The sequence below is a fragment of the Athene cunicularia genome (genome assembly GCF_003259725.1).
Source record: "Athene cunicularia isolate RWA chromosome Z unlocalized genomic scaffold, athCun1 chrZ_part2, whole genome shotgun sequence".
Classification (NCBI taxonomy): domain Eukaryota; kingdom Metazoa; phylum Chordata; class Aves; order Strigiformes; family Strigidae; genus Athene; species Athene cunicularia.
The window spans coordinates 12,136,091-12,153,462 of NW_020799143.1; the positions used below are offsets into that span (position 1 = coordinate 12,136,091).

The 17,372-nt window shown below is 36.2% G+C and overlaps 1 protein-coding gene across 1 annotated transcript in view; it reads right to left on the bottom strand.

Moving 5' to 3' along the window:
- Positions 1-5,186: 5,186 nt before the first annotated feature.
- The window catches only part of ERCC6L2 (ERCC excision repair 6 like 2), a 57,189-nt gene continuing 45,003 nt past the window's right edge, over positions 5,187-17,372 (bottom strand). Inside the window, exons 18-19 of the mRNA XM_026866149.1 lie at positions 8,329-8,516; positions 5,187-6,411 (exon numbers count right to left, since the gene is read on the bottom strand). Coding sequence (XP_026721950.1) covers positions 5,442-6,411; positions 8,329-8,516 — 1,158 coding nt within the window. The 3' untranslated portion in view covers positions 5,187-5,441. The remainder of the gene's footprint in view (positions 6,412-8,328; positions 8,517-17,372) is intronic.

Genomic DNA, 17,372 nt, shown 5'->3' on the forward strand with positions numbered 1-17,372 from the left:
TGAAATTGTTCATTCTCCCTCCCCCAGACCAAATATGAAATCTGTGTACCACATGGCTACTGCCAAATGTAGTTATAAGCATAGCTCCAGTTTGCAAAACATGCTTAAGACCCAAACTACACTGCAAATCTGACCCAGGACACACACAGTGTTTTTAACTAGGTCTGGTGACAGTTTTGTAAACAGGTTGCTGACAGAGCTGCATTTGTTAGCAGGGTCAGATTTCTTACTATTTCACTGGCAACCTATTTTTTTTTTTTCCAGTCAAAGAATTTCCATTTAAGGCAATGGGAACTATTAGCACCCCCTGTTATTTCAGGGACCCAAAGCCAGACCCATAGGAGCCCCATTGATTAAAAGAACAAGGAAACTGCAGTAAGGAAGAGTAAAAATGTAGCAAGCCATGTCCAGCTGAAAGTGATGACAAAAAAAGACAAACTTCTCCTGGCTGGTTTATATTGAGACCAGGTGATAACTACCGTGAAGTTATTTCCTTACATTAGGAGGCTGTTACAGTTTCCCTGTAACCTGGGCCTCCCTGCAACCGTGCAGGAACCTGCACGCAGAAGCTGTATGAACTCCACTCTACCATAATCCTAAACACAGCATTCCCCAAAGACTTACTTGTTCTTAAAGTCAAACAAAATGATAATAACAATTTCCAAAAAGACAAAACTGATCTCTTTGGTTTTAATATTTGAAGGATATGCCTTCAAATATAGATCAGTTTCTTCCTTTCTGAATTTGTTGAGATTGTTTTTTTAAATCATGCAGACATTTTCTTTGTGACAAAAATATTTTACACACAGATCCCTTATGGTTTAGGTGATATTCCCTAGTAAAATACATTAAATTTGCACAGGAAGTTATGAAGTTACATAAATCTTACTTGAAGACATCTTCCCGTAGCTCAGTTCAACTGCAGGTAACAAACATATTTCCACAAATATATCATCAGTACTTGGCATACACGTGAATAAAAAGTGCAGTTCCATGGAGGTTTTGATTTATGCATCACCTTACAGATGAGAAACAATTTCTTGATTACTTCAGGAAAATGATGATAGCTTCATACTTGGGAATCAGTCCTGCAATTCAGCCTTCTACCTCTACAGTTCCACTGCTCTGAGGTTCTTCTAAAAGAAGTAAAATGAGAACTCTTACCTAACTGTCAGATTTTGCCCTTCCAAGCTTCTACTGATTCAGACCATGACTGACAGAACCAGTGGTGCTCAGGTGAAGCCTCTCTCTAGAGCCCTGATATCAGCTGAAATCAACAAGGTTATTTGGCCCTTTACAGCCCTCAGATTGAGAAGTTATCAGTCCCTCCTTCTGGCCTAAAGGTCAGTTTTACCTATGCAACTTCTAACAGATCTTTGTCTCTCCTATTCTTGATGACATCCCACATCAGCACTACACAACCTATCACACAACATTCACCCTTAAAGAATTTCCCTGTTATCTAACTTCAGTTACCTCTGGTGTAGTTTAAGCCACTTTTTGCTGTGGACACAAAGGGATCCTTTCTTTATGCAGCACTCTTCTTACATATTTGTAAATGGCCATATTCTTTATTCCACCATATCTTCTCTTTTTTAAGCTATGTAGCATTTTGCCTCTCAAAGCAGAATGCTAATCTGTAAAGAAAATCAATACTGATGCCACCAACAAAACGCCTTAATAACGCCCTATTAACATCAACAAGAAAGGTGCAGAGATTCCCTGTCTTAAGTTGACTTACTTCAGCCATACATAATTCAAATGTACCAGTAACGCAGTTTATGGCTGCTTCTTTTACTTTCTTAGTTGCAATTTTTTTTTTTTTTTTGAAGCTGCTCTAAGTGACTATCCTAAATTTCAGTTCGTATTTTAAATATCACTGGGTATAATAAAGTGGTAACAGCATAGATTCAGGGTAAGAAAAACAGTTAGGGAACACGTTTATCTTACATATGTTAGCTGCTGTAAAGACCAAGGCTTTTACTACTTTATCATGTATGTTAAATACTGAGCTCCTTGTTTCAGATATTTAAGTCAGATTTCCTAATTAGGTTTTTAGATGGGTTCCACTTACAATAAGCGCGTAATGGTTAACACAGAGACAGAGCAAACCCTACAACAGCTTCCCATGACCTAAAGTAGAAGCTGATCCAGATCAAATTTAAGCTTATTTTCCAGTGGGCAGTCATCCAGACCACAAAAACTACCACCATTCACAGACTGCTGCTGTGCAGCTTCAGTGTCCAAGCTTTTAAAATTTCCTAACATTTACCCTTCACATAAAACAATTTATACAGTATACTCAATGTACAGCCTTACACTAATACAGCATTATATCTGAGATTTCAGAGCTTACAAAAATCAAAGATTAGGGTTAAGGTTTCCAGGGCAACATGAAGCCCTGGCCTCTTCTGGTTATGTGTTATGATAAGGTACTTCTTCACATGATCCCATAGCATTGAGAAATGTGACAGATATTTGGGAAATGAGACACAACATTGCTTATCTTATAACCACTCCTCCAATCTGTGAAAAACAGTTTTCATTTTGAAATTTTATTATAGCCAGCATTTCAGGAGTAAGATGATAACTTGTCAGTATATAGAAACTCCTTACTGCATACATACTCTATTGCATATTCTCAACAATTGACTAGGTGAACCCCTTTCTGAAATACTGGTCTATGTTAAGTATTGGAATAAAATATGAGATCCAGCAGCTTTTTATTTTTCCCTCTCCAAATACATGTTATGTTCTTATATATATATATATGTGTATATGTATATTTATCCATGCTTTGCATCCAAAATGCCAAACAGAACTCTTAGGTCATGTTTCTCCCCATCTTAGGAGGAAGAATTGAGTATGCTCTATTACAGAGTTGGTTGAATGGGGTGCAGGCTGTGTATATTCACAACTGGGTAAAACCCAACATTATTACCATTCTATTTGATAAGACATGAATTTGATATATGCATCAGAGAGAGGAGTTATGGTTGAACCTGATCCCAGTTTTACATATCTTCATCCTGAAAGCTTAGGACTGCAACCCTACATAGCACTAGCGAACTGTTGAGTGAAATTAATGTTTAAAACACATAAAAAAAATAATAAAAATTATTTGCCCTGAAAGCTGAGTGCAAAGTATTAAATTTGACATTGTGATAAGTGCTGTGATCATAACCAGGCCCATTCCAACTCCAGTGTTGAGGATAAAGTCAAATGTGAAAGACACATGTAAATACATTTGCTTTGGTTAAAACACAGCAGCCAGAATAGGCACACAGCAGCTGTCATGTCAAAGCCAGGGGAACACCCAATATCCAGCACTACAGACAGAAATCTGTCTACACAGCAGATGTGGCATAAAGCAGGAACTTGGGTCATTTATTCCTTGAATTACTACTGGTCATCTGCATAGATGAGATAATGGTGCGGCTTGTGAGAATTGTCTGACTGGAAACTGGGTGATTGACTGAACCTTCATAATTGTGACTGATGACTACAGGAGTCTGCCAGGTGGCAATTCTGGACAGTAATTCTCACCCTCTATGCCACTCTGAGACCCCACCTGGAATAATGCACCCAGATCTGGGGTCCCCAGTACAAGACAGACACAGACCTGTTCGAGCTGGCCAAGAGGCCACAAAAATCGTCAGAGAGCTGGACTGAGAGAGGCTGTTCAGCCAGAAGGCTCTGGGGAGACCCTTATTGCAGCCTTTCAATACCTGAAGGGGGTAGGAAGACTGAAAAAGATTTTTTATCAGGGCTTACAGTGACAGGACAAGGAGCAATGGTTTTAAAGTGAAAGGGGGTAGATTTAGATTGGACACGAGAAGACACTGGAACAGGTTGCCCACAGAAGGGCAATTTCCCCTCCCTGGCAGTGTTCAAGGCCAGGCTGAATGGGGCTTTGAGCAACCTGGGCTAGTGGAAGGTGTCCCTGCCTGTGGCAGGGGGGGTGGAAATAGATGTTTGGAATGGACCTTAAAGACCCACTCCATGATTCTATGGTTCTTGAAATGCATTCAATTGCTAACTCTTGTATCTAGTCTGTTTTGTGTAGTTCAGATGTGGTAAGTAAAATCCATTAATTGATTTAGCATAGAAAAAATTACAATTATGTAAGCATAATATGACTGACAAACCTTCTGACTATAAGCAAAAGCTGAGTTCAAGCTGCAATACACTTAACAGTAATATTATCAGACTAACTCAGCAGATTACAGTTAATTTCTTCAAAAAGTTACCTCATTATGATTTTAAGAGTATGCATGCCTGAGTTTAAAAACATGTGCCCACACAAATGCCCACAAAATTACTCATAATAAATATTTGCTTTTTAAATAAACAAAAAAATCAACTGTCAATCTGCACATACATTGCATATCTTCTAAGTGCACATACAATACAATGCACTGAAAATTTTCAGAATACAATGCTTACAAAATAAAACTTGTTTCATTACTTAAATTGAGTAAGAAATAAGTTTTCCCAGTATAAACTATTTGGGTTTGGTTTTTTCCTATCAGATACTCAAATGTATGAAATAAATGGAGACAGAGTCTGATTTACTGGATGGCATTAGATTCTTCCTTAAATTCACTAGGGAACAGAGTATATATTCTTTATATTTTAAAAAGATACAACCTTTTGTATTTTAAGATTATTCCCTCTTCTTTTCTTGCATAAAAAATTAACATCAACATATTGTCCAGACCACATAATCTCAAAGACATAACAGAATTCTATAAAAATGGGAGATGAAAGTGTAATGAGATGGAATTTGGTACCTAGCATCACTTAATATGTGGTAGCTCTGGCACCAAAAAAGAGCAAACAGACAAAAATAGATGATTCTTTACAGCACCCAAGCTGAGAAACTCACTGCCAAAGGATACTGAATTAGAAACTCCATGACTTCAAAGACAGACTAAGCAAAAACACAGGGTGGGGGAGTAATCTAACAAATGCTATTCAACACGAAGACATCACCTCTGTCTCATGAAGTCCCTCAGTCTCTAGTAGTTCAGAAAGTATGTGGAATATCATTGATAAATCCTGTTAATATCATTAGATTCTACCGAGATAACTGAGGGCGTTCAGATGTAAGGGAGAAAATTGCTCAGTATTGCTACTGAGTCTAGGAATAGAGTCAGAATTCAAGAAAGCAAAGTGCACTCGGAACATTTAAAGAAGTTTAATTAAAAATGAATATATCATAGCTTACAATATATAGCACATATGCACTATTATGCACATATGTACTATATGTTACATATGTATATATTCACATCTGTAAAACATAAATCTGTATCATCATAAACATGAATTCATCACTTGCCTTTCATTTCATGGAGGTATATTTTGCTGCATACTGGCTGAAGTTGCGTATATTTTTATGTTCAACTAAAGTATAGTGCAACTCACATAGAAAACTTTCATTTTACTACATTACAAGATGTAGCAGTGGATGGTTCATCTGAATCATCCAGACTGTATTTTTTCCACAGAAAATTTTCATTTTTTTTCCAAAGAGAACTTTCAGACGCTTCTCTCTCTTCTGTAACTGGTGGATGAGGTGCTCTTTCACATAGCTTCTCTATGACTGCTACGTCTGTGAGCTTTCTGAGGCTCTCCTCATTCTGCTCATTGAGCATGTCCCAGAAATCTTTTGGTCTCTCCTTTGATTTTTCTACTTGCCCTGAAGGGAATCTCCTTGGTGATTCTATAAGCCCATTTCCATCGTTTCTGAAGAGGTCATTGAGAATAGAGGTATCTCCAAGCAAGTCCACAAAAGACTTTTTCTTACAAGTCTGAGCTTTTCTCTCCCCATTTGCTGACTGAAACAGGGATCTTTTTCTTGGCAGCTGTGTTCCTTCTGAGTCCTGCTGTCCTTCACAACTTTTTACAGGCAGCACCTCAATTATTTCTGATTTACTGCTTAATGAGCCAGATGCCATAAAATCCTTGAATGCCTGACTGTTTCTCCTTTCGATATGTTGAGTAGCAACAGTGGGCGATTGTTTATATTTTGCATCAACACACACATCTTGCAAGTAGGAGTCATTGTGAAGCTGCTCTACTTTATGGCTCTGCTGGCTTTGTGTTTCTGTAGTTCCACTCAGTAGTAGTCCTTTAGCTGATGAAGATCCAGACTTAGATCTCCCACAATTAACAGTGGATTTTCTTTTTCTGGAGTGTCTTGTATCCACTTCTTTTTCCTCATAGTCATGTGAAGCTTGTGCTGGTATTTCAACTGGGAGGAAAGACTCCATCTCTGGATGCTTGGAAATGTAGAATTCCTTCAACATTTTCTGCCTTGTTTCTGATGTAGCTTTTGCAATATGTTCTGCAAGTTCTTCCACTGATCCCATATTAAAGTGGGATACCATCTCCTCAAATTGTTTCCTGCAATTATCAAGATGGAAAAATGTGTTATTCTGACAACTTTAACTAGAAACAAAAGCAGCTTTTAAGCAATTTGTTCAATTCACTTACTTCACATAGCCCAGAAAGTAACTGCTACAAGTAACTTCCTTATTAGGAGCATGGTTTGTTTTTATTTATTTATTTAATTTTATTTATTTTCAGCAGAGAAGAAAGAATAATGACCTTAGAAGAACTGAAGTGACTTCTGAATTCCAAATTCCAGTGTGATTTCCTCAGGTTATGATCCAGAGACTTACTGTCTAGGTAGCTAAGATATCATACCAAATGACCAGATATCAGAAGGTATTTAGCTACCAAAAGGATGCATCTGAATAGACAGTAGGATATTTTTTTGGGGAAAAAAAAAAAGAAAAAAAAAAGTTGCTCAAACTAATTTTAAAAACCCCTTGCTAAATAAGAGCTGGCTAAACACATTCACAGGACACAGTGGCTCTCCCCTCCATCCTATCCTGTGAGCTATGGAATATTTGTTTCTACTAAGAGGCCAAGCTCTAACTAAAGGAGATCATTCTAATTGAGCTAGCCATAGTCTGGGGTCAGGTAACCTAACTGGAAGGCTGGAGAGGTGGGTTTATGCTCTCTTGTCAGAGGAAGATTATGAAATGTGTTACAGTTCCTGCATGTGGGCTCCAACAGGCATGAGATTTAACCCTCTATGGCCTCAAATGCTGCTTGACTGGCTAGCTCTGACTATACACTTTGTGTGTGGTGACTGCAGACAGTTTCCCACTCTACCTTACAACTACATCACAAACTGAGGCACCTAATCACCCTTGCTTACTGCACAGCATATGCAGATATACTAAAGTCTAACTGCAAGCCAGGTGCTAACAGATGAATTCTTTAAGAGTAAATGTGCTTAAGCTTGTTGTTAGATATGGCTTTAGTATCTTGGAATAACATCCTCAGTTGATTAATTGCCTTTGAAAATTTTACTTCAGCAAGTTATTGGTAACTATGATTACAATTTTGAGTATTTTGGCATGAAGGGTTCTCCTCTACGTGCCTCTTAAATATTTAGAATTTTCAGTATCTGTAATAGTAAGCAAGTCTGGTACTTCAACGATAACAGTCTGGATAGCTGGGGCCAGCTGGCTAATATGACAGGCTCTGAACACTGACAGGTATTACCTAGATACCAACTCTCATGTAGTAATTTAATTGTCTCAAGGCCAAACGGAAAATATATACCAAATCCTAGTTCTACAGGTTTGCGTAGTTAGATATAGCTTTCCGCTTTCTATTTCCAGTACCATCTGTCTGTCATTACTGAACTTCTATCTATATGCCAATGGAATTTACGTATTTATAATGGCAATAGTTTGGGGAAAAAGGGAAAAAAGGAAGAAATAAAAATTGTCCTTCCAAGACTGAGGGAGGAAACAAAACATTAACAGAAATATTAAAAGATATTGAGCCCCATGTTAAAAAAACCTAAACACAAAACCTTTTTTATTAGTCTTTCATTGAAAGTGATGAGTTCTGAGCAAACCCAGTAGGCACTCAGAAGCTCACCCTATAGAATTTGACTATAGACTTTAAACACTGGTTTGTAGTACTGCATGATACACATACCATGAACACTCACGGTGATGACATCTGTACAGCTATGTAATATACGACACATTGAATCAACACAAAGTGATTTGTGGGTTTAATTTTTTCAGTTCATATTATATTAATTTTATTATTCATTTAATATCAATCTTGGTACTCTGTATAGTATGAGTGGAAGTTTCCCATTAGCTCTGCTCTTTCCATAGAAAATAACCAGTATCTCCTGAATAGGGTCGAAAAAAAGACAAAAGCAACTGCCCAGAGAGATGTTCATTTCAACCATAAAATTTTACTTCCATCTCACCAAAACAATCTCACCTGCGGATTCCTTTGGGTGTATTTCCAACCAAGAAGGTGGTTGAACCTACTCTGTGTACTTGTTTGTTTTTCTGGGTAACAGGATGCATAATATACAGGTGATGTTGATTACTGTTTGCCAACATTTCTTGCTGTCCCTTAATAAAGTTGTTCTTTGCTGTGTTGGCTTCTGGGTTTTCTTCATTTTTCTAAAGTAAGACATGGAAATAGTAAAAATAGCTGTGTTTCTTACATAATGATAAGTTCTACTGCACCCAGTTGTCACTCAGCACTCAATGGCTTGAATGCTAAAACTGGGATTAACAGCTGCAGTGTACACTGCCTACTCAGTCAGAAACTTTCAAGGACACTGAAGGCCAGTCTTCATTCTCTAAGAGTAAGGTGGGGTATTTTTCCAAATAGGTTAATTGTGATGTTAAATGAAAGCACTCCAAACACTCAAAGAAAAATTATAAAAAAATCACAACAGTATTCAAAGATACCAAAGTCAAGGTAAAAACATTTTTACCAGTAGTACAGTCTCTAACACACACACATATACATGCAATCACTCAGAATTGTAAAGATACTTTTGGAAGAGTGGTATTTCGGAAGAGTACTCACATGTAAAGGAACAGAAAATAAAAGTTAGACATTAAGCTTTCATCACAATACTGGTAAGATTAGAACACTGATGCTTCTTAAATGGAGAATGCCAATTTTAAAAGTAATAGAAAAAGCTAACGTTTTAATCAAATTCAAGAAGACTGTGCTACAGATCAAATTATAATGCAATGACAGTCAATGTCTTACACAAAAACATAATCCTATTTACACCTTAGTTTTTTTCAGAAATTTTCACAAATTCTTGACAAAATTTCTTGTTCACCAAAAAGCAAGGTGAGGTAAATATGAAAATTAAAGAATGTGTTTGAAGAGCAGGGAAAAATAGAAAAAAAAAAAAAAAGGAAAAGCATAATTACTTTGGGGGGGTGGTTTTGTTTGGGGTCTTTTTTTTGTTTGTTGGTTTGGGTTTTTTAAGGTTTTTTGCTTTTAAATTTAGATTAGGGGAAAGAATAGCTGCTTGGTGATATTCTCAGTCCCCCTACTAATACTACCTTAGAGATGAAAACACAAATTGTGTTCACACCTTGTCATCTGCAGTTCAAAATTTGGTTTTAGATCTACAGTGTTCCTTCCCAATGTGTTTCTATTTGATCCGTGTTCACTTCCTTTATTTCCATGGGCTGTTCACAATGTTCTTGAGTTTAGGGTCTCACATCTGTTCTCAATCCATTATTTTGGCAAGTAACCTCAAACTAGCATACAGAGAGAGATGTTAATATTAAAGGACCTAAAGGCATAAATTTTCACTTTAAGATAAATGCACAACTCCAAAGATTAAAGTTTCACAGACTACTAAAAGTTATACTACACAAAACTGAAACCAAGGCCTCAATTAAGATAAAACCCTTATTATCCCAATAATGTAATCTACAGCGTAAATATTCTATCTTGTTAATTATGTATACATTTAAGATGTTTACAAATATATATGCATGGATAATACAGAACTTTACTTGGAAAATGCATGCTAAAAGTAGAAAGCAATGCTACTTTTAAAAGGTATTTATTTTGATGGAATTTTTGCATACAAAATATTCATAGTATTCAGTTCTCACTATAAGTCCTCATGCATTTGTCACTGTCAGGAAATCAGGATTGTATAATTCAAGTCAACCCTAACCATGTCAATGCCCATCTTAAAAGTATTTTAAACTCCCATAATTGTGCATCCATCTACCTCTTATTAAGCAAGACCAAAGTCTATGAGGCAGCAATACTTTGGTTTACACATTTGTTCAAACACAGAAGATTAGAAATCTACTGGGGAAAAAAGCCAAATGTTGTAAACACGCTCAAAGTCATAAAATTGCTTGACTTTGCAGAGAACCAGAATTAATGTAAAAAGTACTGCTAATTGCGAATAAACTCACAAAAGGTATATTCAGTTTTGGAAGTACAAAATTTAAGTACATTGACCCAGGCGGCCAAACCCAAAAGAAGAGCAGCAAGATACTACCATATACACACAAAATCTTAATTTCTTTCTACCTAAGTTAGCTGCTCAAACTTTTTTCCTTAAGGTAGGAAAAAAAAAAAAAAGTAACTATAAACAAGTTACCCCAAGAGCTGCAGGGGCTAATGCCAGTGAAAGCCCATGGCCACTGTGAGTCACTTCTGAAAAACTTCTCAGCTCTCTGGAGCAAAGCCAGTTGGTTAAACGGCACTCAGTTAGGCTGAAACACAACTGGCTCTGTTGAACTTGTGAACATTTTTGAATGTTTGCCAACTTAAATCCAGTCCCCAACTCCCAAATCCAATAATTTCTTTTTAAAAAGTGATAAACATTTTGTCAGTAGAACTAAAACACTTTTTTCATTTTTTCTTAAAATGTGTCCATGTTCACTAAAGGTCAAATCTGAAGTTTATTACTCTGAACAATACATGGATGAGGCTCTAGGTAGAAGTAGATGAAAATATTCCCTGTATCTTTCTACTAGCATTACCATTAAATGAAGCGAAAACTTCAGTCAACATTCCACACTATTCTGCTTTCTTTCGAATATGGCTTCATACATTACTCTCCTTCACTCTCCCCTCTCATGGCCAACTTCTTTCTGATTCTCTTTCAATGTCTGCCTTCTACTCACCAACTGAAATATATTTCATGATGAAAAATGTCCTTTCAACAGCTTTCTATTTTCTGTTCTTCAAGCACTTTCTATACCAAACTACTGTGTGTGTGTGTGTGCGTGCCCATTATTTGCTCCTACATGAAATCCCATGTTTAATTTACAGTTACTAGTCTTATTCACCTAAATTATCACATGTATCATATGTGTACGACAATCTCACAAAGCAAGACTGAAATTAATACAATTTGATTAAGCTAGGAACCTCTGATTCTTGTTCTTATATTACTGATACTAGCATATTTTATCTATTTATATCACTGAATGTCAGACCCTTTATGAATTAATAAATGTTATGATCAAAGGAATGGAATAATAGAGGAAACAAAAATCCTTCAACACAAGAAGTATTCTGTGCATTTGGAAATGCACATTATCTTTGTTTAGCTTAAAGTACTGTATATCCATTAATATAATTGGGTAAGTACAAGTGTTGCTGAACTTCTTGAAAGAACATTTTAATGATATAAGATCTGACTACAGCATTTCCAGATCATTATTGAAAAACTCAAAGATGTTAGTGATCACCCCATAAACGTATCTCAGGACTATAAAGAAACAGTGATTCAACATAACAAAATAAAGGAGAATTAAGAACAAGTAAATTTTTTTTTTGGTCAAAAAAATCCAACTGTTTCGACAAATAGCAAGTCTGGCTTTGCTTTATCGTTCAGCCACATAACTACTGAAAAATGTTAACCAATTTAACACAGGGAGGAAAAAAGTATGAATTTTAAAATAATTTTTAGAAGTAGATTGACAGCAATCATGAAATCAGTTAGTCTTTACTAAATGTTTAACTGTATTAAAGACAATATGCATTCACAGTCCGTGTTAAGAAATTTCTACTGTACGAAGTGGAAAAGTTTCACTTAAATTTGGCTAGATACTTACTGATCATCTGATAAAATAAGTGTGCCTATACTGAATTATCTGTAACACCATTATACACTTCTGCATTCTTCACATTTTCTCCTTTCTCAAACTAGCACCTTGGCAGTGGGGAAAAAAGTGCAGCAAAATAATTCCTTTACAGCAAAGATAAAAAAAATTTTGATTGAATTACTGAATGTCACATTTTTACTACTTTATTCAACTTTGTGCACTTCCATTTTCTCAAGAAAATCTTCACACAAAGTTCAAAGAAATAATTTTTTTATAAAGACATTTCAAAGGTTTAGTTGAAGGCAACGTTTTTTTGGATTCCAAAAATTACATGAGAGGTTACACTACAGAAAAAATCCCAGTAAATGGTAAGAAATAAAATTAGTGAAAGTACAGTAAAAAGTAATTGTGAAGTGCTATTGCAAGCGAGGGAAAATAACATGTAGAAGTTTTCTTATTCTATCTCCTCTTCGTTTACTGCACTTACTCTGAAGAGGCTTTCCATATATTCCAATGCGAAAGAGGGATTATTACATAGCTGTGCAGAAAATAGTTTTTCACCTTTCATGTTCCATTTAGTCTATGGCTTTTTCAAAATAAACCTGTGATAGGAAGATATAACATAAGTTATTCTCCTCCATTCCTCCTTCTTTTCTTATATATGTCTCATTCTTTAAAGTATCTATCAAGTTTTGGAGACCAATAATTGGTTTCCATTTCTTTGAGTTATATATTACATACAGGCTCTATTCATGAGTCCAGCAAAAATGGTAGCATTTGCACATTTACAGTCCCACACCAGTTCACAGTTAAGGGTAATGTTCTTCAAGAAGAATGAAGACATGAAGCTCAGCATCAAGGAAAAATTTAAGTGCCATCATGCAGCAGTCACTTTTACTTAGAGATCCCATCTTGAATCTGCAACAGATCTTGGATCTGTTAGCTCTGTGTGATAATCCAACTGTCTCCTGCTACATAATTGGAGAAGTTTTAAAACTAGTACACACCTACCAAACCAAATTTTTGTCTTTTACAATACAAAACTTCAGTATCTATTATTCTTACAACAGGCATAAAGAAGTGGCTCTACACTCTGGGGCAATGAATGCTAATCCATGTATAAGCATCATCAGACATGACTGAGGTGACTGGCCACCTTAAGCCTGTGACTTCCTCTCTTTAACCCCTTCAAGCAAGGCAAAAGAGAACAACGTTCATCTTTTTAAGTACAGCAAGATGACAAATTATGGGAGAGTAAATGAGCAGAGGCTAGGACTAAGATGAGAAGAGAAAAAAGAGAAACAGATCCAGGAATACTTGCTTTTTAAACTGGCTCACATTTGTGACAATTCCTCAACTCACCAGATTTAGAGGAAACTGAACTTCCTTCAAAAGCCTACATCTGAAGTTGAAAACATGTTTGCATAATTATCCCTCAGCCACAGTTGTACTGTGTCTGAGCATATTTCTCTCTTTTACTGCCTGACTACCCAAAGTATCACTACAGAAAGTATCTTGGCCAGATACTGACTTCCAGTCAGCAATAAACCTTTCTGTCTTCCCCACTCACAGCTCAAAACAGTGTTAACAGGCTTTTCTCTTCAGGTATGCATGAAACTACTCCTGCCAGATATCCAGGATACTTTCCATTGCACACTTTCATTGTTTTAGAAATAAAAACAAACAAACAAGAAAGGCGTTCTCAGATCTCTAGCTGACTTGCAGCCACCCAAATCATACAAAAGCATGAAACAGTGAATTCAGTAGGACTGTCCTCTTAAAATACATCTTACAAGCTAATAACAAGCCCTTATACCATATTCTACTTCATATTTTCCCATTCCCTCAAAACCTGAGAAAGCACATGACTTTCTAGATATTGTGAATTGCAGTGGGTTTCAGATGATTATTATTTTGATCAGGTAATACTTACTACATTCCAGTGAATTTATCTACCCAGATTACAATTCTGAATTATTTCAGCTAACCTTTCGTCCCTTTGTAATTTTCCTTGTTTTTTCCCTGAGAGCTTTTCTCATAATATGTATGAATTACTATGACCTGCTGTGGTGGTTTAGGCCCTGCCAGGACTGGAGACCCTGTTGTCCTTCCCCCACCCTCAGCCAGTCAGGCTGGCAGTGAGGCACAAACCCCAGGTTAAAGTAAGAAGAAATTTAATACAACAATGTGATAAAACAATCTGAACAACAGTAGCAATGATAGCAACAATAAACAGCAATAACAATAAGCAAGACAAAAGATATACAGAGAAATACCACAATGGTTACGGAACAAACCCGCCGTGAGCTCCCCTCCACCAAAGCCACAAAGGAAAAAGCTTCACATGCTGCCATGCAGGGCCTGATGGACCTGACGCCAGCATGGTATGAATAACCTGGCTGGAGATCCCTTCTCCCTCTCTGCTGGGGAAACTTAATCTTATCCTAGCTGAACCAGGACACCTTTCTATATGCTTTTCTTGAACATATGCTATTCCTAGATATTGTTTTTATTTTATCTATGTTTTCTCTACTTGTCAGCATATATATAAACACCCTGAAATGTTTGCTACGTGATTGTTCATTTTTGGTCTTGTTTTCCTTCGCTCTTCTACACATACACATCAGACAAGAATTTCTTCCTAAATGATTCTGCATGCCAAGTATAACAGCATCCACATAAAACTTCATGAAGTTTCTCTAAAAATGAGGTCCACATGGTTAAGAAGATAAAAGAAATTATCAAATAATGAGAATGTTTCTATTTTCACCTGATTCTTAAATAAACCAAAATTATTTTTCTATTTACAGAGGACACACTGCTGAACAAACTATGTACTTTGGATGGTTGTGGTGAGTTACACATTCTACAGTTTGAAATAAACCTGAATCTTAGAATATTTTAGAATGATTTCTCATGTGGACATTCATCTACCCATTGAATTTAACTTTCTTAATTGAAAAGCAGTCTCAGACTGAATTTATCTACTGTTCTAACAAAACAGGATTGTAGAACAAGAATTAGAGGTAATTGTATAGCTAACGGTCAGTACCACAGCTGTCAGAAAATGAAGCTAACCTACCTTAAAATTTTAGAGTACTCTAGGACAATTGCATTTATTCTCAAACTTTGTGAACAAAACAAAGCTACTTAGGATGCTGGCTATGACTGTAAAGGTATCTATTATTCAATAGTATCACAGCAGACCAATACCTGAAATACTACTCTTCAAGCTAAGAAAACTTTTAGGCTTACTCTGGGTTCAAATTACTCTTCAAAAATATTCTGAAAATACCAGGAGACCAGTATTTAACTATTCCTGTTGATAAAAGTGAAGAAATCTTATCAGACTAATACACAGTTATTTTCCTCTAGCTGTCATATCTAGATTTTCTGCTTGTATAAACTGAGACCAAGGGCATTCCATAAACTCTAATCTTTTGCTTGGTAGCAGAGAATTGACAATTAGGTCAACTGAGGACAGACTGTTCTCTCAATTTCACATTTACTTCTCTTTCTTCTCCAATCAGGTAACAGAGTAAGTATTTCTCACTGGGAGCTGTTTATTTAATTTGTTGACTACCTAAGAAAAATAATTCCTATAAGCTGTATCACTTACAACTTTTTTTTTTTTTCTCACAAAAAACTGGATCACAGATCAACATAGTTATTACTACGGTTGAGAATGAGAGGAGATAATCAGCCTGTCTCAGAATTCAAAGCTAAGAGAATTGTTTGTTCCAACAGAAGTCTATGGACTTGCACCTATCATCTTTCACTCTTTCACCCCTTCAGCAAAGAGCAGCAAAACCAAAAGACATGCACATACATCATAATGCAAATACAACTACATGCTTTACAGAATGCAACATATGAACTCACCACACTTAAAAAAAACAACCAAAAGCCATAACGAAACGGTAAATTTCATTGTAAACTGAAACAGTAAACTCGAAGCAGCATTACAGGCCAATCATTTGGGAACAATTACTTTAAAGGGAATATCATTCCCCGTCTTAGAAGAGCAAGGATAATGGAATGTTATCTCCCAAAAGCCTACTCTTTGTAAACAACTATCTAAACTTGTTTAATCTGAAAGCTGTGCGAACACTGCGATCAGAGTTACTATAACTGATAGAAAAGTCTTTGTTCAAATAATCTACAAAATGTCAATGTAATACAAATAAGATAAAGAGAAGTTCTTAATGACACAACTTTTGTATTTACAGTATTCTCAACAGCACTTAAATCTGCATTGGAGATACAAAGGGCACGTTTCTTCCCAGGCTGACAGCATGCTTAGTTCTCTCATTTACACCACATTGCAATAACATAAAGAGGGGTTTACCATTAATCCAGGTTTTACTACAAAGAATCCCGTTATTTCTCTGTCAAACACTGGCAACAGTGCCAAATGTCTGTCATCCAATTCAGAGGATTAAGTCTTCTTTTATAGTGCAATTCTTGTACGAATTTATAAAAATACAGATATAGTTTCTTAGAGCTGGTCACAGTCTACATTTTGGCCTGAGTTCATGCCACAGAGGTTGAATATGACAGCTGGCAGGAAGCTGAGGGGAGAATACATCCTCCCCCTTTTCAGTCACCACATTTCTGTTGCCATAGTGATTAATCCTCAATTGAATGGCTGTCTTTGTACATTTCTTTTCAGCAAGACTTTAAGTAAACTTAAGTTGAAAACATGCAGTTGACTAAAAAAAGACAGACTACACATATTCAACAGGTACAGTAAAAGGTCTTGTGAGAAACACTTTTCCACATATTAAAAAGTGCAAATTAACTCTAATGTGAGATATCGACATCATCAGTTTTTCAAACTATTTACTATGTCCTGTTCCTATTTTTGTCTTTTTTTTTTGTGAAATTCTAAACCTTCTCCAAAGTCTTCCCCATGCTCCATCCCCCTCACCAAGATTCCTATTGAAGAAATATTACACAAATTCAGCTTTAGAGGAACTAGAGAAAGCCTATTCCTGACTTCTGCATTTGTGTAAAACATTTCACATAGGTTGGTTTTGACAACAGAGAAATTAATTAGAAAATTAAGGAATGCAGTCATTTAATTCAGTATAGTCTAGAAACATTAGAAAAAGATAATTAATCTTGCCTCTTGGAGGCTTCTACTTCTTATGGTAGCTAAGAAAGTTTCACAAATAACAGTCCAAGCTATTCAAAAACCAAAGGGAGTAAAAAGTTTGCGCACTGAAAATCAGCCAGGCTGCTTTGGAACCTGGAACCCACCAGGAAAAAAAGGATCAGAAAAGTCAAAACCTCTAAAAATACCAAGCAGATTATTAAAGTCTTAGAGAAGTTGTTAACACTTTTATTTTATCCCCTAATTAATAATGTCAGAATAATTTTAAAGAAAATATCACATGAATAAGACCTCCCCCCCCCCCCCCC